We start from the raw sequence: 22607 nt of genomic DNA on the forward strand, positions 1-22607 counted from the left end.
GGACTCCTGGGGAACATGGATAGCTGGGAAAAGGAAGAAGGAAGCACGCAGGCCTGATCCTAACATTTGTGAGGCCTTGAGCAAGACTATTAATGACAGTCCACATACCACATGTCTGAACATTTGAAAGTCATAAGCTAATAAACTATTCAATGAGACATGCTCTATCCGTCTGCCTTGACAACATCTCCCCATAAGGACCTGGAAGGCCACATTCACATTTAAAATTCTGGACCTGAATGCGGTGACAGAGAAGAGCTGGCCCCTGTCTGTCCACTTCCCTCCTCTTGCTTGGTTCTATCCATACTGCAAAGGGCCCCACGTATACACTCTACTGTGTATCTGAGCTCTGACTGCACCCTCACAGTAGCTGTTCCTTGACCATCTTCAGGCCTCAGGGCTGTGCAACACCAGCCACAAAGTCTGCCCTTAGAGCGACTGCTCCAAAGAAGACAGATACCCATGCAGCCCTGGAAATGCACTCAGGGCCATTCGGGGAGAAAGTCCCAGGTCCCAGGAGCATGAGCTAGAATATGGGTGAGGGACTCAAGATGGGCTCATCCCATTGACCCGCACCGGAGGGTCTCTTTCTAGAAGAGAGAGAGCAGCACCCTCTAAATGTGGGACCCAGAGCAAGGAGCCCCCTTGCTGGGGACTAAGGGCCATATTGGAAAAGTGCTAAGCCCTATTCCCACCATCACCCCCTTCCCTTACACACCTCTCCCCGTGTGCCTGGCATCCAGGCCACAAAGAGAAGATACGTTTCATGTGTATCTTTTGGTCCATAGGTTGTAGTTATCCTTGGTCCCACATCTCTTTTAGAGCCATGGACAGAGAGAAGCAAAGATACCCTAACATCACAGTAAGTTGTTTCCCTTCACATCTCTTCACAGTCACAGGGTTGGCAAAAATTCAAGTGAGGTTATTGTGCTCCGACTCTGAAATGACAAAGTTGACCCCATGGTCAACTCCAGAATCCAGAACAGAATCTCAGACCATCCTCTCAACTACTGGACCATGCGCTCTGTTTTGGGAGCTTGCACGCTTGGATGACTAGCTATGGTGAAAGGCTGCGAGTCTTAAGATACCCCAAGCAACCTTTACTTCAGGAATTTGAAATGCAGTCTCACTATGATGCTGTCTCCCTAACAAAGTAATACCTCTAAAATATTTAACAACTCGAAAAGGAAACCTAGCTTGAATTTTCCTTTCAAGCAGGAAGGAAATAACAGTGTTTCGCTTCTGTCTGAAATTCACCATCTCCTCAGACAAAGAAAGTTCTTCTGGTAAAAGCAATGGCATTTTCTCCACAATTTTCAAATGAAAGATAAAGAGAAAACAGCATTGCAGCCTTTTTGTTGGATCTAACAAGAAAGGAATAATACGATTTTGCCAGGGGAGAGCTCTGGTTTTAAGCTCCGAATACAAAAATAGGCTGACGAATTTTACAAAGGAATACTCTCAACTACTGCGCTGAGGCTGGTGAGAAGTGAAGTTTCAAGAGAACTGCATCATTTGATTATTTGGGGGTATATTACGATGATGATCAAGCGGATGGGTCAGCCCTATGCAAAATTCTAAAATGAAAGAAATGGGATAGGTCCTTCCCTGCCCTTCACCTCTTACTCCCACAAGATCCTGTCTCTACCTCGATCCCAATGCAAACCCGACCTTTAGAAAAGGAATGGGGGCCATCATTTGCATTATAGCTCCTCATGGCCAGACCACTCCCCACACCGGTCCAGCCTCCCTTTGCTCAGCTAACTTTTCCTACAGCTACTTCCAAGGAACCTTCCATGATGCTGCCCACCCTCTCAGTAATAGCCACCTGTACCTCCCTTGCTATTACACTCACTGAAATCGGTTTACAATTGTCTTATGTGTGTTCCCTACCCTATTCTATTCTCTGTTAGAGCAGAAACCATATGTATTTTCTTTAACGTTTACATATCCACCATTATCCCTGAGCTTGGCACATAGCACGCCGAGTGGAATCAATGAATGAGTGAATTAATGAATGGGTACTGAAGCCAGTATATTGCTGCTCCCAGGGTATCTGAATAAACTTTAACTGAAGGGCAAAAAGCACTTACCCATTCTAAAGGAGTCATAAACCTAATGGGAGAGTATTTGGAGGAACAAGAGCCTGTACTATATTCTTTTGGGGGGCTTATCTGAAACAGTCAGGGTTTTTTGGGGTGGGGGGGTGGGGGGGGTAAGGGATTGTGGCAAGGACTTGCAAGATGAAAAGAGTACATAAAAAGCGTAGGAATAGCTACTGATTAGTAAGCATTTATGTGTATCAATTCTAATGACAAGTGCTAATTGTGCATCATCTCCATTATTCACATTTTAGAGATGAGAAAATTGAGACTTGGAGATTAAAATTGCCTAATTTCACAGAGTAAGTGGAGGAATCAGGGTCCGAATCCAAACTGGTTTGACCCAAGTTAGAAGACCATCTCAGCAAGTCTCCTATTAACTCGACCCCCCACTGAGGTGGCCCGGGATGCAACACTAGCTGTGGAAGGCCTGGGCACCTTGCTATCCACTTACCACCTGCTTCTGTCCTCTGTGCCACCCACCCATCTGGGGGTCTCCCATTCTCCATCTTCAGGGAGAGGGCCTCTCAGAACTTCTAGGCACCACTCAGTATGGAGTGCCCCTGTCCTGCAAGGAGATCACCCACACCACAGCTTTAAGATTAGATTAGGCTACCAATGAGTAGTACATGAGGGAAAAATAATAATAGTGGATTAAACAAAATAGATATTTATTTTTCTTCCACATAAAAACCTAGAGTTTGAAGTCTAGGGTTGGCCTGGTAGCTCCAGGTGTCTGAAATCCATACTCCTCCATTCTTGTTTTTCTATAGTACATGGCTTCCATTCTATAGTACATGGCCACCTGGTCCAAAATGTCTGCTGGAGCTCCAGCCATTGCATCCATATTTCAGCTACAGGAAGGAGGAAGGGGGAGAAGACAGGGCAGCCATCTGATACATGCATACTTCAAGGAAACTTTCCTGCCCTCACCCCGCCCCTCTCAACCAAAGAGTGAGGCCTTTATTCAAGGCAGCCACACACACCCAGGTAAAAATCCCGAGTTTTGTTAGACACAAGGAGAACAGATACTGTTGCCTCAATGCTTTATGTATGGCTCCCTTTGCTCAGGGACTCCTCTGGGCAGCCGTGGCCAGGTGGGAGCTGGAGGAGAGAGGAGCCCTTCTGAGGGAGAGGTCATGGAACTCTTCTGAAGGAAGCCCTAGGCCCTTTCATAAGGGGGCTGCATGGCTGGAATTTTTTCTGCATGGTCTGTGAAGTACAGAGAAATTTGTTCTCTTAAAGTCACATCACAGCAGTGGCTGCTTTGTAGCCGGATCCCACCATTGTGCTTTGAAGGTGCCCAGCCAGCCATTCAGCCCACTCATCACACAGAGAGGAACATCTCCCAGTCTTCGTGACATCAGCTAGATTCTACCCTCCCCACCTCCACCAAATCTTCTTTGCTCACGGACATAACTCAGGCCCCCCGCCCATCACTTGGAGAATCAGGCTCATGATTACAAATGTGAAATGCTATATTTTTGGAGAAGGATGCCAACGAGGGTGATGGTAAAGGCTTTCTTTAGTTTCCACACTGACCCTCTTCCCTGCCCCTTACAATCGGGAAATATTTGTGACAACACATTGTTTGCTCCTTCTGTTGCAGGCTCCTGTGGCTGTCTTGTCATGATACTGTTTGCCTCTGAAGTGAAAATCCACCACCTCTCAGAAAAAATCGCAAATGATAAAGAAGGGACTTACGCCTACAAAACGCAAAGTGAAAAATACACCGCTTCGTTCTGGGTTGTTTTCATTTGCTTTTTTGTTCATTTTTTGAATGGGCTCTTAATACGACTTGCTGGATTTCAGTTTCCTTTTGCAAAATCTAAAGACACGGAGACGACCAATGTAGCTGCAGATCTAATGTACTGAAAGGCAACTATTCCTGTGATCTGACAAGTAAGGGAGTCGACTTGCTCTGGTCACTTGGAAATGGTTAATTTTGTCCATCCTTTCAGATGCACAAATGAAAGCATCCAAGCCCTCCGTGGCAATGTTTACAAATGAGGTACTAAGGATACAGGCTCAGTAAGGGGAGCAGAAGGAAGGTTTGAGAAGGTTGTTTTACTTCATGGGAACTGCGTGCTTAAAGCTCTTGACTAGAAGGGACAAATTGTTACCCTATGTACGCATCAAAGTGTAAAATGCCTGCTCCATCAGGAAGGAATGAAAAGGCGTGGGGACTATGTTTTAATACAAACAAATACGATTTCTGATACATCCACACATTTGTTGCCAGAGATGCCAGGAAATAAAGCTGGAATGGCTTTCCTAAAATGATAGTGCACTAAGTGAGCATTGATGAAAAGTATCCACATGCTTTTTTTTTTTTTTTAAGTTCATTTAAAGCACAGTCTTATTATCCATGCTGTTGGTCAAAATTTGCAAACCTCTAAATGGAAAAAAAAAAAAAGGCGGGTGGGGAAACACAGTACTTTAAACAGACATACTTGCTGGGACCACTGACGAATCATGCAAAATGACTCTTCTTAGTAAACTTAATGCAAATGACTCACTGGGGCTGTTGTTTCTAACTTTAGTGTCTTTAAGCACTAATTCCCACTTATGAAAATTACATTACATTCTGGGATTGTGATGGTATCACTACATCTCGGTTTTGGGCCTGGCTGTCACAAAGCATGACCCAAGCCCATTTTCTTTTTCCTGAATTACCCATGAAATTGACCTGCAGCTGACCAAAGACCGCAAGTGAGTCCAAACAGACACTTCCTCTGTCCCTGACCTGCTGCCCTCAAGAAAGCGCTCAGGAAGAAGCAGAGAATGACAGAGAATACACCACCAGGCCCCTCGCCACTGGGTACTTAGCCGCCATACAAGAGGTTCTGAAAGTGCTCACTTAAAAAAAAAATACTTTTTCCCTTTTGGAACAATTTACAAGAAACAAATGACTACTTATATCCCTGATAAGTAACTTGCTGTGTTGGTGATCCGTGGCCCATAGGCTGACATCAGAATACACCTTTACTTTCCAGATGCCTGTCCCCACGCCTTCATTCAGGAAATACACCCGGAGAATTTCTAGAAGACCACAAGTCAGTCTGGCAATGAAAGGATGTTAATTCTAGCTCAGGCTAGTGGAGTCCAGTGCTGGAAGTCTTCACGCAACAGTTAAACACAGAAGCCTCCGTAGCTGGGAGGGGGCAGGAAGGCCCAAGGACCTTCCCCACGCGGTAATTGGCCTGAGATCCTGGAAAGCCAGGCCCCCACATTCTCATTTGACCTCTCTCTCTTCTCAGAGGTTTGAAAAACTTCTAACACCACGCTTTCTTCAGGAAACAAGTCCCCAGTTGTTCTCTCTTCTGTAAAAAGAGAAAAGTCGGAGCAGCGGCTGAAAATCTAATGAGAACCTAATAGGCGAACTAACAATGGTCCCCGGATGGGAAGTTGAGGCAGGGCTGCTGGTCCCTGCAAATCGTGCCACACACAAAAATAAAGCAAGATATAATCTGGGCCCTCAGAAGAGTGCGCTTACATTGTGTCCCTTTCTTCTCTCCGATGAAATGTGTGGTTCCAGTGGCCTGTGACCCTTAGAAGAGGGATCTGGCCAGGACTCCTTTTGTGGCTCCCTCTATGGGGATCAAAGGCGCCGAAGAGTGACACTCATTATGCTGTGTCCGACCTCCCTCCCCAGGTGGCAGCCAGCATCCTCACATTCTCTCAGGGATGCGGGGCCCCCTGCTGGCTCTAGGGCTGCAAACACAGTTCCACGGTCTGTTGGTCGGTTTCCTTTCCACTTGTCTGCAGCCGCCCTCATCAGCTCGGAGAATACCCAGGCTCATCACGCCAGGGTGGGGGTGGGGGTGGGGGTGGGGGTGGGGGGAGGAACGGGGAGGAGCTATGAAAGCCGTCCCAAGTCGTTCGGGGTACCCCCTGCAGTGAACGTGCAAGACACGTTCACTGCCATAGGAGGAAGCTTCGGGACTAAACAAGTGCAGACAGGGCGGGCTACAGGAGGAGGAGGGCGCCTCACCTCTGTGCGCTTTCCACAAAGGTCTTTTGCTCTCATGGCCCCATCTGCTCCCTCAGAACAGCTGCTCTCAAGTCACTTCACAAGCATTCAGGGCGGATCAATCTGGCTGGTGGCTCACACATTACACAATCTTAGGGCGATTCCTCTCCTCTCCCTCTGCCCGTGTTTTTAGGGAGAGCCTGGTGGGGGGCTGCCCCCTCCCAACTCTGGTGGAGGGACAGTATCAGGGTTCGCGGGGGCAGTATCAGGGTGCACCAGCTTCGAGGGAAGCGCGAGTTGCCATTAGAACGGATATGGTCCGGACCATTTACTGATGGAAACCTGAGTAAGAGGCAAGGGAGAGACTCTGGGGGCCGGAAATCAGGGTGCTTTAACCTCTCTCTCAATTGTCCCCAACTTCTCCCCTTCCAGCAAGATCCAGTACAGGTAAAAGTGTGGTTGTTACAGAAATGCTTCGTCAAGGCCAGTCCCAAGCCATCGGCCTGGTTTTTCTAACTCCCTTGCTGTCCCCCATCCTTCTATTTAGATGTTTGGAGCCTGCACTGTGTGGGTGCTCAGTGTTTGATCTGGTGGCATACCAGTTCTCAACCCCTTTCAACATGGCAGTCGTTTCTGGATCAGGGGTGATGGCTGGTTCAGCAGATAAGGCGCCTCCTCCAAGTGGCAAGGGACAAAGCAATGCTGGTCAGTTTAGAGAAACAGGTACCTGCTCCTTGAAACTAGAGAGAGAAAGACTCGGCAGGCGTGGGGCCCTGGCTTCTGGGATGAAGTTTCCCCTCAGGAAACACCTTCTTGCTCCTAAAAGTGCTACTGTAAATTTAATAAGTGTATGCTCTGATTTACAGACTTCGTGACCATCCCTCCCCAACCCCCCCACCTGCACCCCCACCGCCACTCTCCCTTAGATAACATCTAAGTGTACATCTACAGGTACGTCTATAGTGTCCCGCCCAGAGCTGGGACTCACCAACCTATTCGGAAAGACTGAATGAGTCCGAGGCTGAGCGGACGACCTAAGTTAGAAATCTCCAGAGAGCGTTGCCTACGGAGCCTATCCGACAGTATTCGGCAGTGGTTGTAGAGACCCCGTGGGAATAGCCGTGCTGTGGTGAAAACCACCCGACAATTAAAAGGCAAGTGTCTCAAAGGATTATGTCTCTTTGCTAGAATCTTGGTGTAAGGGGCCTCGATCTGCTCTGAAAGTGACCAGAACGGTAGATGTGTCCTTCCGCTGCGGGCCATGAGTCTAATTCTGGAGGAGAGTGAGACCCGGGGGGCTCCCACTAGCCTCTGTCCCCTCTGTCCTCCAGTTGGCGCAGTAAGCAGGTGCACCAAGCGGTGGCCTGGGCGTCTCAAGTAATTCGGGCACCAGCCCTATGGGAACATGCAGTCTCGGTGCCCACAGGCGGCTCACCCCACACTTGCCACGTCCCCGGGTTCCGATTTGTCACTAACTGTACCTATGCAAAAAAGGGTCTCCTATCTACTTCGCAGGTATGGATTCCAGGATGCCACAGCTCACTAATTTGCACTTAAGCCACTATCCTTCCATTTAGCCGAGTAGAATGAAGGATGGTGTCGGTTGCACATCCCAGGCCAGAAGCCCCTAGAGAAGCGGGCGTGTACACTTCGTTCCCATCCCACAGGTGCTCTTTTCGTCCCACTCCTTTGCTGTCACTCTTTCGCCCTGATTCCCTGTGGCAGACAAATGCTACGTGTCCTCCCCCACATTCTTCGTAGGCACACAGCCGAACCACATTTCCCAGCCCACTTTGCGGTTGCGGTCAAGTAAGTGAGTCTGGACGGATAGGGTATAGGCTGAAGTGACTCATGCCACTTTCAATCCTGGCACTGAAGAACATCCTACACCATCCTCCAGCTGTGTCCTTGCCCGGTGCTGTAGCCTCGGGGGTCATGGGATCCAGGCAGTGAGCCTACAAAACAGAGGCAGGCTTCAGGACCTGTACCAGAGTGTGACAAGACTGGTAAAGAAACTTCCTATAAAGCCACTGAGTTCGGATGGTTATTCGTTGCTGCAGCCTAGCTCACCTTGGCCAGGCCACCAAGGCTCTCTTTTCTAGCAAAGCTCTTCTGCTTCAAGCCAATGAAACATTCTCCAGGCCTCTTCATTGGTAGCCTGGGGTCAGGAGCACCCTCCACCACCACCACTAGGTCCTGTCTGGCCACTATCCTTTGTGAAGCTGTGACCCTGTGGCCATATTACCCACCACCAGCTGAAATGAAGACTTGAGAGTGAATTTTCTGCATAAATATCTAAAGAGGAAATGAACACTTTGCTTATGCCGATATCCTTCAGGATTCTTTCCAAACAATGATTAATAAACCCTTTTTCAATCATTCAAAACCATTTTTATCTCACATCTACAATGGATCTAGCTGTCTATGAGGCACTGAGGATTGTGGGGAGGAAATGTAAAAAGAATGAGAAAAAAACATTAAAAAAAATCCTTTGTTGAGAGAAGAATATCCATGAACACTCTCTATCCTTATTTTCTTTTCAAAGCTTCAATTTATTATTAAAGACAGAGTTTTAAGTTTGCCAGTAAAAAAAAAAAAACCCCAAGTAGTCCAATGATATCCCTTAACTACATTAATTACCAAAATTCAACAATTATCCTAGAGTTTCAATCTCCACAAAATGGTAAACAACTGCATACCTAATCAAAGAATGCCAGGGACCCTTGGGTGGCTCGGTCGGTTAAGTGTCCAACTTCAGCTCGGGTCATGATCTCACAGTTTGTGAGTTCGAGCCGCACATCGGGCTCTCCTCTGTCAGTGCAGAGCCTGCTTCAGATCCAATGTCTCCCTCTCTCTCTCTGCCCCTGCCCCCCACTAGTGCTCTCTTTCTCGTTCTTTCTCTCTCTCTCAAAAATAAACATTAAAAAAAACGAACGCCAAGTGAAGTTCTTTAATGTATCTGAAAGAGCTGAGAGGGCAGTTCTGTCACTGTGCGCATTTGGAGCTGTTATGTGGGTGATGGTTAGTCCGGCAGCCATTTTCCCTTCCACACCACTACTTCCCCTCGCTCTCCCCCTCCTGAGGGGTCAGGGTATTTGGAGGAAGGACAGTCCACAGTTCTGGGTCAGACAAAGCCTTAGTGAAGTCTTGGAGCCCAGAATAGTGTCCGTCCTGCAGGTCGGTTGGCAGGAGACCTCCTCCTGGCTGTCATCTTGGGCTTCACCTGAGAAGCAACGAGGATGACAAGTAGGCACCAACTCAGTTTCCCCAATGTTCTCTGGTGCTGGAAGAAGACTCCAGCACAGATTCTAGATTTAATCTAGGAGGATCTCCTCTCTCCCTCCCACCCATTCCCAACCCTAGGAACTTTCTAGCTAGTTTGGAAACAAAAGCAGACATATTCCACAAGAATGTCTCAGACTCTATTTCCCCATCTGAACTAGTGACTCTTGAACTTAGCATCACCCTTGAAGTTCACCATAGTCACTCCCTTTCCCCAAAGCTTATGTGCTTAGATTGGGCAGAGGTCTCTGGAGTACAGATGAAGAAATGAAGTGAGCACAGGGGAGCAGAAAAACACACCAGACAGAAACAGTGAAATATCCCTCCACACATATCAGCACTAAACCGGAAGCTCTTTGCTTCAGATTTTTTTTTTTTTACTTTGTATCAAACTTCATGGCTGCCCCCCCAATATTTCCTTGGGGCATGGCTGCCCCTCCAATATTGCTATTTCCTTTTTCAAATACATAAATATATAAAATATAAAATATATTTATGCTATATCCCCTAATCCTCTATCCTGTACATCAAAGGAAAGAAAATCTTCCTAGTTTACTTAGTATCTTGATCAGGGAGCATTTAATATGAGAAACAAAAATCACCTAAAACATCTTTTTTTTCCTAATGTTTTATTTATTTTTGAAAGAGAGAGAAAGAGAGAGAGACAGAGTGTGAATGGGGGAGGAGCAGAGAGAGAGGAAGACACAGAATCTGAAGCAGCTCCAGGCTCCGAGCTGTCAACAGAGCCCGATGCAGGGCTCGAACTCATGAACTGTGAGATCATGACCTGAGCCAAAGTTGGATGCTTAACTGCCTGAGTACCACCCCCCCCACCCAGGTGCCCTGCCACTTAAAACATCTTAAGCAAAAAGCAAGAGAGTGAGAGCAAGAGTGCATGGGGTGGGGGCGGGGGGGGGGCGGGAAGAGAGAGAGAGACAGAGTCAGAATGGTGCAGTCCAGCCTCTCGATCCCCTCTCTCGGTCAGATGCCCACCCATGCTCTGCACAGCTGAAATGAGGGAGGGATGAGTCACAGCCGCCATGGACACGTATGTGTGCACATGTGCGTGTATCAGGGGAGTTCTAACAGAAGAACGTGTGAGTTTGGCTGGTACCCGAAAACTACCCGCCATGATTGGTTATGTGATTCTGTATCCTATATATTAATCTTTACTCCTACGAGTCCTTTACTCTAGTTTCTTGCTTTATGAGTGACCATCATTTCTAACCCATTTTACTGTTTTCTAAAATCAGAGGCAGACACTGAGATACACTGAAAGAAACACACGGAGGCCCAGCTTAACTTTTTCTGTGTATCTCATGCACAGACATCCAGTTGACTGAACAATACTTCCTTAAAAACAAACAAACAAAAAAAACACTTGATAATTTTTACTGACGAGGTAAAGTAGTTTCATTTCTAGATTTAGTCATCCTATCAAACACAACAGAATGTTTCCATCCTTCCTCCCTTCACGGATGCCTAAGGCCAAACCCATACACATATAAGGAGCCGTATAAGCAAAATGGCTTGAGCTGAGATATTCTGATTATGTTTACAAACACACATTTCTCTGCAAGGAGCTAAAGTCAAACCTTCTTATCTCCATCCCACCTTGCTTCCAGCTATTCTGGGAATCACATTAAAGTTCTTTATCTCATGAAACACGTGCAAGATCGATAGCCACACCTTTCCCGCGTGTCTAATATCTGCTGAACAAAACTGCGGGGACTGACTTACCGCGGGCATCCTTGCCCCTAGCTATTGCCTGGAGATGGAATATGAACTCACAAAGACTCAGCCATTCAATCCAAGGTGGCAGCTCTCCCAGTCTCCTCTGAGTCGTGTTTTGCTTGTTACCTTAGTCCCATAGCTCAGCCACAGAGTACCCTGTTTGGGAAAGATTCTCAGAGAGAAGTTTCTTTCTGGTCTTTATTAGGATTCATGATGCTTCCTCCAAAGAACTGAGGATGTTTACTTGTTTCAATGGTATCATCACCCACTGCAGGTTAGTCACTGGAAAGCCTAAAGCTACATCTGTGGCTCATTTGGTGCTGTTTCTGGGATTTCAAGGGTGCATGCCTCATAACTAGCCTTGTTCCTGCTGGGTTTGGGGTTCCAATGCTTTTAAAATTTTCCAAAGTTATTTACCGATCTCTTCCACTTCCATTTGAATCTGGATGAGTTTTATACTACTTTATAAGTTGCTTTAAGTTTTTAGAACAAGGCACATACATTTTACAAATTCAAGACTTTTTATCATCCTAGGACTACAAGGCTATGAAGGAGAGATGTAAATAAATATAATCCCATCCTCAACATGCTTTCACCTTAAATCAATTCTGTGTTGTCCACTGCTAAATCCTCGGTCCCTAGAATAACCACCGTTGATGTGCACTAAGCAATTGATAAATATTTGTTGAATGACTGTGGCCAATTTTCAATCCCTCTTTCTGCTCCAGAAAGCTGACTGCTTCTAATCTTTGCTGATGTCCCTAAACGGAGTCCCCCTTCCTACCATCATGCATATACGCTTCTTGGTTTCGGTCTAATCATAAATCTAACAGGGTCTTCACTCCATGTTGAAGGGGGTGATGCTTTTGAGACACAAGGTCTATTGTACTGCCATACCTTCCCCATCTCTTGCCAGCAGCTGCCCACAACACGCAAGAGAAGAAGCTGATGTCCGTTCTAACGAGTGAATCAAATGATTCATAAGCTAATGATTACGTTTTGGCCCTGTGCCCCATAGGAAAGAGAAGCACAGGGCATGGTCCCTGTGCTTAGAACTTAAACCCGTTTTCAATAATCGCAGAAGGTATGCTGCTGCTAAAATACAGATCATTTTCTGAGTAAGTGAATGCAAGTTGAACCAGTTACTGAAGGTGAAGAGAGACTTGGTTCAGGCCCAAACTTCTATTCTCACCAGTTCTGCCACAGCAGAGCATGCCTAATTTTCCTGACCTTTGTGGGCTTATCTGAAACTAATCTAAACGTCCTTGGACTTCCCCCAGTAGATTAACATAAATATAATCATACTAGATTTAATTTCCAAATCTTGATGGCTTTTTTTAAATGTTTATTTATTTTCGAGAGAGTGCAAGTGGGGGAGGGGCAGAGAGCGGGGGACAGAAGAGCTGAAGTGGGCTTTGTGCTGACAGCAGTGAGCCCCATAAGGGGCTCAAACTCACGAACCCCCCCCCCCCACCCCCAGCCGAAGTTGAACGCTCAACTAACTGAGCCACGCAGGTGCTCCTTTATGGCTGTTAATAGTCAGCCCCCTGCCAAATAAAGAACCAAGGCCCTCTCTCTCACATCCCTCCCGTTTCATTCTGGGGGCGTCTAAGTCCTACTGTTTCCTCAGAAACAAGTCTGTCTACACCAAGACAGCTCACAGCCTAGCTGCCTCCAAGGCCTCCAAGCAAAGGGATTGTTCCATGAAGGGTACTCTGCAACCCTAAGGATCCAGAGTGCACTCAGGTCTGTAACAGACTGGGGGTGGGGGGGGGTGGGGGGGAGAAGAGCCCCTCGTCAACCCTGTGACACACTTCGTCATCTGTTCCCCTGGCCAGCCTTTTTTGTGTCTGGGAGCTCACGTATCTTCCAAAAAATCTTAAAGGCAGACCCACAGGCTGAGTATGACACAAAAATGCCACACACATGGCTGCATCCTTTCCTGTCGCAACCCCCTTTTCTCTCCTCTCCAGACACCTCGCTATAAAGTTTTCTTCTCCAACTCAAAAGGAGAAGCCTCGTGCGCATCAGCTCTCGTCAAAGTCGTACCCATGCGTCCAGAACACGCCTGCACCCCCCCCCCCCCCGCCATGTGCTATAGAGTCAGGATTCAATCCACAGCTGGAGTATTCGCTACATGAAAGATGATCCCCCTGAAAGATCTCTAGGATCCCTCACAACTAAATCAGCTGAAGACTCAAGGGAATCTGGCTCTTCTTTTTTTTTTTTTTTTAATGTTTTTTTCAACGTTTATTTATTTTTTTTGGGACAGAGAGAGACAGAGCATGAACGGGGGAGGGGCAGAGAGAGAGGGAGACACAGAATAGGAAACAGGCTCCAGGCTCCGAGCCATCAGCCCAGAGCCTGACGCGGGGCTCGAACTCACGCACCGCGAGATCGTGACCTGGCTGAAGTCGGACGCCCAACCGACTGCGCCACCCGGGCACCCCGGAATCCGGCTCTTCTTGAGGGCACGGTACTGCCAGGCCGGGCAGCACACATCATTGCAAGCACCACTTGGGGGGCACAAGGGTGAGCGGAGGGTACCAGGGCCTGCCATAACCCGGTGGCCCCACCTCGTGGTCATTTGGGAGTCTGTTCTGTGCAGGGTTCCTCCACACAGACCACAGAAACAAGCAGGTGGACAGTCAGTGATTTAAGCCGTTGGTATTCCTTGTTCATCCAGTCTTCGAGGTTTCTTCTTCCCTTGTGTTCCTTCTTCCTTTCTGTTAGTACTACTTGCCATTTTTCTTTAAAAGGCTCACTTTGGAAACAGTAAGTTTCTGTGTAGGGCACCTTGGGGGCTTTCCAAATCTGTTCCCTGCTCAGAAAGTTTAAAGCTGTCTCTTCAGCACCTTGTGAACTGTAAACACCCCAGATTCCCAGTCAAATTAATCACTGCCTTGAGCCGAGGTTTCATTCACCCGCTGAAGGGAGGGAGGATCGTGTCGGTTTAGCAAGCTGAGGTAAGAGCGCGAGAAGGCAACCACAATGCTGATTAGATGCACCGTGTGGCTGTGGTTTGGGGGTGCACAGTGTCCCTCGGAGGCCAGCTGCACATGGGCGGCGTGGAGGAAGCAAGCCCTGACCCTGGTGAAGGGCCGCGCGTGCTGGCAGTTTCACCGGCCGGTCACCGAAGGGAAAGGACAAAGTTGGATTTCTACAACAGAAGAACCACCTGCAGGGGCCGTTGAGGAGGGATAGACACAGAGATCGGTCAACTTGCAACAAGACCATTTTGCAGAAACTCACCCAGGAGGAGAGAGGCTGACACAGATAGTGGAGGATGCAGAACTGTTTATGAGGCAAAGTAGTTGGGATTCAGCATTTGGCCAAATGTGAGGAGTGGGGAACTGGCTGTCACTGCCGTGTTCAGAGTTGAGTTCAGTCTCTTTCCCTTTCTGCAATAGCTTGAAGAAACTCTCCTGTCATTGGGTGAAAGTCTGTTCTATTGTACCTCAGACAAGCCACCTGAATGTCAGGAGGTGGGTGAGGGGTGAGAGGCCAGAATGCAGGACTAGAGCCTCAGAGGTGGGGCCCACAGGTCAGTGGGGGCAGTGGGAGAAGCCACAAGGAGGTCTAGATGCCTGAGGGGTGCCTCAAAGGGAAGCCGAAATCACCCAGTAAATACATGAGGAGTCAGGTCACCTGTCTTCAAACGCAGGATAGCTGATCTTGCTTGTGGTCACACAGTGTGGCACGGATGTGTGCAAGTGTGGGGGTGCACACATGTGCACATGCACACACAGTCTGATCTTAAGGAGAAGTGGAGAGGGTTCAAAGATCTTCCCTTTCTCCAGAAAGTTCCACCCTCTTCTCTTTTCTGATACATAAAATCCCTTTATTGGGGTGTGTGTATGTGTGTGTGTGTGTGTGTGTGTGCATGTATATGTGTGTGTGTGTGTGTGTGTATAATATACTTAATAAATAAATAAACTTAAATATATATATATATGTTTATTTATCTATTATTTGGAGAGAGAGAAAGAGTATGCACAGCAGGGGAGGGACAGAGATAAGGAGACAGAGAATCCCAAGCAGGGTCCTGACCATCAGCATAGAGCCAGATGTGGGGCTCGAACTCATGAATGGTGAGGTCCTGACCTGAGCCGAAATCAAGAGTCGGACGCTTCACCTACTGAGCCACCCGGGAGCCTCAGGGAAAAATATATTTTACTATGTAATTAGAATTAAGGATGACATGGTCCCTCTAGGGGAGGTGTATATCCAAAACCTCTTCATGTTTTTACAGCGTCAGTGATAGCTGTTGGAGCCTTTTCTAAATGGCTGATTTTGACTGGGGGAAAAGCATGACCCCAGGAAGAACCACAACTGACCTTTGACTTTGTGAGAGGGTGAAAGGGCACAGATTTTTAAGATGAGGGTGCCAAATGTTAAATTTTGCCAGATTTCCCAATAATCAAAATGCTTAGCTAAGAAGAGAAACCACTGTAACAAATGTAAGCAAAGAAGTGAAATGTATTGAAGAAATAAGGTATCTCCCCGAGTACAAAGGCTTGCTGACTTCCAGGGCTCAGAGAAGACTCCGGGACCTGAGGGACTGTGGAAAGTCCCTACACACCTCGACCACTAACTATCACCATCACCTGACCCTTGAGTCCAAATGCATGTTTCCAAAGGAAGCAATCAAGCCTATTCAGGACAAGATTCTGCATCAGGATCACCCAGCTGTGACTGGGATGTGTCATGTGCGACATATGGCCCCTAGAGGCTCCCTCTGTGAGAAGGTCGGTGAGATCAGATTCAGGGAAAGTACAGTGCACAAGGGTTCCCTCCATCCATTACTTTCCAGTAATGTGGCTTCTTCTTTATTAAAGCCCAGGCACTTCCTCATGACGCTTCACATCCTCAGTCATCACAGAAGGGAGGCTAGGCAAGGGTTCTTTCTTGTGACGCAATGATGCTTTCTTCCATGTGAGGAAGATGAGGCTCACAAAGCTGAGGAGACCTACCCAAGGTTACATACGGACTAAATAACGGAGGCAGGACTAAAAACCCATGCCTCCTCAACTACAACACCAAATATGTGCCTGTGGGCGTGGGTGTGGGTGTTGGGGGGTGGCAGCAGGGGAGATGAGTGACTGCACGGATAGGAATGCATGAACAACGGGAGGGTGGGTGTCTGGATCAGAACCACCAGACCTGAAGGAATGTGGTCACATGGATTCCCACACCAAGCTGTTTCCAAGAAGATAGGGAGGAAAAGGGAAGAGAAGCCAGAATGCAGATGGAGGTGAGGGAAAGGCAAAACATTAAACTCAGATCCGGAGGGAGACTCCTGGAGTCCGCATACAAACATAAATGTAAACATAAGCAGCCATGGCAGAAGCTAGTCACTGTGCCCCAACAGCTATTCTGCCCTAACCGTGTAGTAAAAACATTCCTAGGAGAATGAATGGTTGCCCAGCTAAGGACTGTATTTCCAAACTCCCTTCCAATTAATGGCCACATGATTCTGGCCTGTGGAAGAGAAGCAGAAGTGACACAGGGCAAAATCTGTGTCATCCCCTTAAAGGGCATGTCCTTTACCTTTCTCCCTCTCCCACACCCTGGAATGCAGAGTCAACGGCAGGAGGCGAAGCAGCCATCTTGAACTATGAGGTGCAAGCCAAGCATGAGAATGGCAGAGCCACACAACAGAAGTAACTGTGGCCTGAGGCCCAGGTGCCTGATGATTGAGAAGCCACTAGACTAATCACGGAGAACCCAGATTTATTTTCAGGTCCAAGAAATAATTTTACAACAATTATATTGAAGAAATAATAAAATGCCATGTATCATGCATAGTATCATAGTAGGCACCTGGTACATGGTAAATGTTTCCATGATGGATGCATAGGCTTAAAAAAAAAAGTTGGGGGCGCCTGGGTGGTTCGGTCGGTTAAGCGTCCGACTTCGGCTCAGGTCATGATCTTGCAGTCCGTGAGTTCGAGCCCCGCGTCAGGCTCTGTGCTGACTGCTCAGAACCTGGGGCCTGCTTCGGATTCTGTGTCCCCCTCTCTCTCTGCTTCTCCCCTGTTCATGCTCTGTCTCTCTCTGTCTCAAAAATAAATAAATGTTAAAAAAAATTTTTTTTAATTAAAAAAAATTTTTAAAAAGTTGATTTGACTAGGAAATTAGTGGTAATTTCTATGTCTTCTTTATTTATCTAGTTTAAACTTTCAAATGATCATATATCAATAAAACGTTTATTAATAAAATGTATTCCATTAATTGAAATTTTTAAATGCTTGGAACTTTTAACACAACCATTTCTCCCCAAGGAGTTTTTTTCTCATAGGAAAGTTTGCTTCGAAGTATTTCTATTACAAATTACAGCTACAATGGCTGTAATTATATACTTTTGGCACTTGTATGAGATTTTTCATAAACGAAATTCCTTTTAGGTACAAATTTTTGATCACTGGTTATAAACATTAAATATTTTAAACTTTTGGGGCGCCTGGGTGGCGCAGTCGGTTAAGCGTCCGACTTCAGCCAGGTCACGATCTCGCCGTCCGGGAGTTCGAGCCCCGCGTCGGGCTCTGGGCTGATGGATCAGAGCCTGGAGCCTGTTTCCGATACTGTGTCTCCCTCTCTCTCTGCCCCTCCCCCGTTCATGCTCTGTCTCTCTCTGTCCCAAAAATAAATAAACGTTGAAAAAAAAAATTAAAAAAAAAAATATTTTAAACTTTTATTATAGAAAATTTCAAATAGATCCATGATTAGAGAATGTAATATAATGAATCCCTATGAACCTATTATACATTTTCAGCTACTGACTCCTGACCATTTTTTTTTTTAATCTATACGCCCTCACCCACTTTCAACCCTCCCCAACTGGATTGAGGCAAATTTCAGACATCACATCATTTCATTCATAAACATTTTGGTACAGATCTCAGGATAAGTACTCTTAAAAAAAAAATGATAATACCATTATCACACCTAAAAAAATCAACAATTCTTTATTATTTTTAAACATGCAGTGTTTAATTTCTCCAATATCTCATAAGTGTTTTTTGCAGGATCCAGATAAAATCCATAGACTGCAATCAGTTGATGTCTTTAATGTATCAGTTACCTGGAGTTTTATGGAAAAGACCCTTGAGCTTCTGGTTCATTTAAGCCACAATTATATGGGTTCTCTGTCACATCAGGGACATCTTAGAAGCCCATCTCTTCACTAGGCCTGTAGGAGTCTTTGTCCAGAACCACTATAGGTCTCAACTCCCAGGACAAACCTGTGACTCCTTACCCTGGTCCCCAGACCTGGACCAATGCCGAGTGAGGGCAGGGCCAGAGGCCAGCGCCCCATCCTGTCTTGGGCCAAGATGTTTCTAGTTTTTTCAGGGCACCCATTATCTAGGGCAATGAATCAGGATTCATTGAAAGTGCCAGATTTCCTGTAAGAGCAGCCCAGGCGTGGTTCACCTGAAGCCTGGAGTTCCCTTCCCAGGATAAGGGGGAGCTGTGCTAAGAATTAGTCAATTTGTAAAATGGAGCTACAGGGACCTAGGAGACAACCTAGCTCAGGGGTCAGCAAACTTCTTCTGTAAAAAAACAGATAGTAATTACTTTAGGCTTTGCAGTCTTCATGGACTCTGCCGAAACCATTCAATTCTGCTACTGAGTGTGAAAGCAATCACAGAGGGCAGGTAAACAAGTAAGTGTGTTTGTGTTCTGATAAAACTTTATTTGTGGCTACAAATTTGAAAATCATTATTTTCATGAAATAGTTTTGTGTATCATTACATATTACATCTCACAACTATATGTTATATTATACTATGATACCATATGTCTTGTTTCATGAAATATTATTCTGTTCATTTGTTTTCACCCATTTAAAAATGTAAAACCACACTCTTAGCTTACAAGCCACACATAAACAGACAGCAGACCAGGTTTGTTGGCCAGTGGGCCATAATTTGCCAATCCCTGACCCAGCCGACCTTCCCATCTCTTTTACTGGGACTTCAACTGAAGACCAGAGAGATGAATGGATTCACCCAAGTCACACAGCATGCTGTTGACAGAGGCCAAATTAGAACCCGAGCTTTCGTCTCTTAAAAGGCACAAAAGAGTTGAATAATATGCACGAATAGTATCCTCAAGAACCATTTGAAAGGCCAAAGACAGGGAACCAGAGCTTACATTCAATGCCATATGGATACGTAATGACAACAGCTAGCCTGACAGCAGTGCCCGTCTCCTAGTAACCACAGCCTCTCTGATGAAAGATTGCTCTGACTTGTTATTTATAACTTATTTCCCAATAGGGAGGGTGAGTGATTTGTTTATATTTAGTTACAAGAGCCAAGGAAATCCTGATCTGCCATCTTCGGATAGACACAAACCTTATAGCCACAGCTGCCAGGAGATGGGTGAAAGCAAAGAAAACTGCAATGCACAGTGTTGTCCCTGTTACCAACAACAAGGGTCACATATAGCAATTACTGACTGCCTGACACAAATAACAGATGGTGTGAGGGGAGACGGGGAGGGAAGGGATGCGTTCCTATTTATACTCTACGGAGGCAGTCATTATGAAAAACCTTTCTGCACCTTGCTCATTACTCGGAGCATCTGTTAATTTTGCCTGGCTTTTGATTTCGTTAGCATTGCTTTGCTTCTGGTTCCTGGAATCACATTCCTGAGAATCAATTCTGCTGTCTCTGACGGGGTTTTCTTGGTTCCATAGAAAACTGAATCATCCCAAGTCCAGGGAAAGAGTACAAAGTATCACCAAACCCCAAATAGCCTATAAATAAAGAGGGCGCATGGACCTGAGTCAAGAGATTCTGGGTGGCATTGTGTAGAATTGACAAGTCGGAGAAGGTAAGCACTGAAGGGGTTATCAGGCGATTATCTAGTGTTGTCCATCATCTTATTTTGCCTCCTCAGGCCCAGGGAGGGGTAGTGACTTCCATAAGATCACACAGCAGATTCAGCAAAGCCATATATCATTATTCGCTGTTCCATGACCTTTCTGACCCTGAGCAGCCTCTAAAACAAGACAGAAAATATCTCAAAGCAGGCAAGTGTGAAACACCAACAAGATCAATTGATGTGGAACCTCTACTTCCACAAATATAAACAGACAATTGTGTGTCATTGCACAATCGTAGGAAAGTAGGTGAAAAGTTATGTTTGTTAAAGAATGAGGAAAACAAGGGGCACCTGAGTGGCTTAGTCGGTTAGTCATTCAACTTGGGCTCAGGTCATGATACCATGGTTCATGAGTTTGAGCCCTGCATTGGGCTCTGTGCTGATAACTTGGAGCCTGCTTCAGATTCTGTGTCTCCCTCTCTCTCTGCCCTTCCCCTGCTCGCACTCTGTTCTTTCTCTCAAAACTAAATAAACATTAAAAAATAAATTTAAAAAAAAATGAGGAAAACAATAATCCATCTCATTTGTGTGGTGTTTTTCAGTTAACAGAGATCTCTCCTCCCCCTGAGTTTTGTAACAACTCTAGCCAGGTGGCCAGAGGTACTAGAAATTGGCAGCAATCGGCCCCATGGGAAGAGAAATGGCCCAAAGTATTAAATACTTGCTATGTGGTGCTATTCTAAATGCTTCTTAGGTATTAATTAATGAATCCTCATCATGAATCAGTGAGATAGTTAATATTGTACCTATTTTACAAGAGTAGAAACTGAGCACATAGGTGAAATGATTGACCCAAGATCACTGCCAGCATGTACATGTAGTGGACACACCCTAGCATGACCCTCTCCCCCCTTACAGATGTACTGTCCCTCCCTTGAGTGTTGGTGGGAACTATGACTTATTTATCAATGGGACATGGGATAAAAAAAAGGCCATAACATAATGATATAGGGATCAGTTCTCCAAGAAAACAAAAATAGTTCTTATGCACCTAACAACAGAACATCAAACACTAATAGAACTGTAAGGAGAAATAGATGAATCCACTATCATAGTTGGGAATTTCAATACCTCTTTCTCAGAAATGAAAGGATCTAGTAAGCATAAAATCAGTGAGGACATAGTTGAACTCAACAGCACCATCAATGAACTGGATATAATTAATATCTATAGACTGCTTCATCCAACAATAGCAGAACGCACATTCTTCTCAAGCTCATATGGAACATTCACCAAGATAGGCCACATTCTGGGCAATAAAACACTCCTGCCCAGTTAACTGGCTGACCTCTCAGAGTTGTTACAAAACTTAACAAATTTAAAAGAATAAAAATCAGGGGCACCTGGTTAGTTCAGTCAGTTAAGCATCCGATTTTCTCTCAGGTCATGATCTCATGGCTCATGAGCTCGAGCCCCACATCGGGCTCTCAGCTCTCAGCACAGAGCCTGCTTTGGGTCCTCTGTCTCCCTTTCTCTCTGCCCCTCCCTGCGCCCCTTCAAATAAATAAACATTTGAAAAAGAAAAATTATACAATGTCTGCTCACAGACCACAATGAAATTAAACTAGAAATCAGTAACAGAAAGATAGCTGGAAAATCCCCAAATATGTGGAGATTAAACAATGCACTTCTAAATAACATATGAATCAAAGAAGAGTTTTTCAGGGATGCCAGTTGGTTGAGCGTCCAACTTCAGCTCAGGTCCTGATCTCACGTTCATGGGTTTGAGCCCCCATCAGGCTCTCTGCTGACAGCTCAGAGCCTTGAGCCTCTTCATATTCTGTGTTTCCCTCTCTCCCTGCCCCTCCCCTGATCACACTCTGTCTCTCTCTGTCTCTCAAAAAATAAAATAAAATGTTTAAAAATTTTTTTAAAAAAGAAATCTCAAGAGAAAGAAAAATATTTTGAGCTAAATGAAAATGAAATGTAACTTACATGTGGGATGCGGCAAAAGCAATGCTTAGAGGGAAATTTATAGCACTAAATATACATATATCAGAAAACAAGGAAGACCTAAAATCAATAATCCAAGTTTCCACCTTAGGGAATTAGAAGAAGAAGAGCAAGTTAAATTTAAAGTAAGGAGAAAAAACTAAATAATAAGAATTAGAGCAGTTGAAAACAGGAAATCAATAAGGGAAAAAAAATCAATGAAACCAAAAACTGGTTCTTTGAAAAGATCAATAAAAGCAATAAATCTCTAGCCAGGCTAACTAAGAAAAAGGGAGGACACAATGGCTGATATTAGAAATAAAAGAGGCGACATTACTACAGATCTCATGGACATTAAGAGGATAATAAAGGAAGACCATGAACAACTCTATGCTCACAAATTTGATAATCTAGATGAAATGGACCAATTCCTTGGAAGATACAACCTGCCAAAACTCACAAGAAGAAATACAATATGAATAAGCCAACAGAATATGGCAAAGGTGATGGGCTACCATCTCCATGATTATGTTACCTTATACAGCAAAGGTGAAAGGATTTTGCAGGTGTAATTAATGTCCCTAATCAGTTTGACTTTGAGTTAACCAAAAGGGAGATTATCCTGGGTGGGCTGAACCTAGTCAAGTGAGTTCTTTTTAAGGAAGCTGGGACTTTCCCCAGAATCAGAGACT

The 22607-nt window shown here is 45.5% G+C and overlaps 1 protein-coding gene across 1 annotated transcript in view; it reads left to right on the forward strand.

Moving 5' to 3' along the window:
- CLRN1 (clarin 1) overlaps positions 1-4546 on the forward strand; it is a 39822-nt gene extending 35276 nt beyond the window's left edge. Inside the window, exon 3 of the mRNA XM_043595130.1 lies at positions 3712-4546. Coding sequence (XP_043451065.1) covers positions 3712-3977 — 266 coding nt within the window. The 3' untranslated portion in view covers positions 3978-4546. The remainder of the gene's footprint in view (positions 1-3711) is intronic.
- The last annotated feature ends 18061 nt before the right edge of the window (positions 4547-22607 follow it).

This window comes from Prionailurus bengalensis, chromosome C2 (genome assembly GCF_016509475.1).
Source record: "Prionailurus bengalensis isolate Pbe53 chromosome C2, Fcat_Pben_1.1_paternal_pri, whole genome shotgun sequence".
Classification (NCBI taxonomy): domain Eukaryota; kingdom Metazoa; phylum Chordata; class Mammalia; order Carnivora; family Felidae; genus Prionailurus; species Prionailurus bengalensis.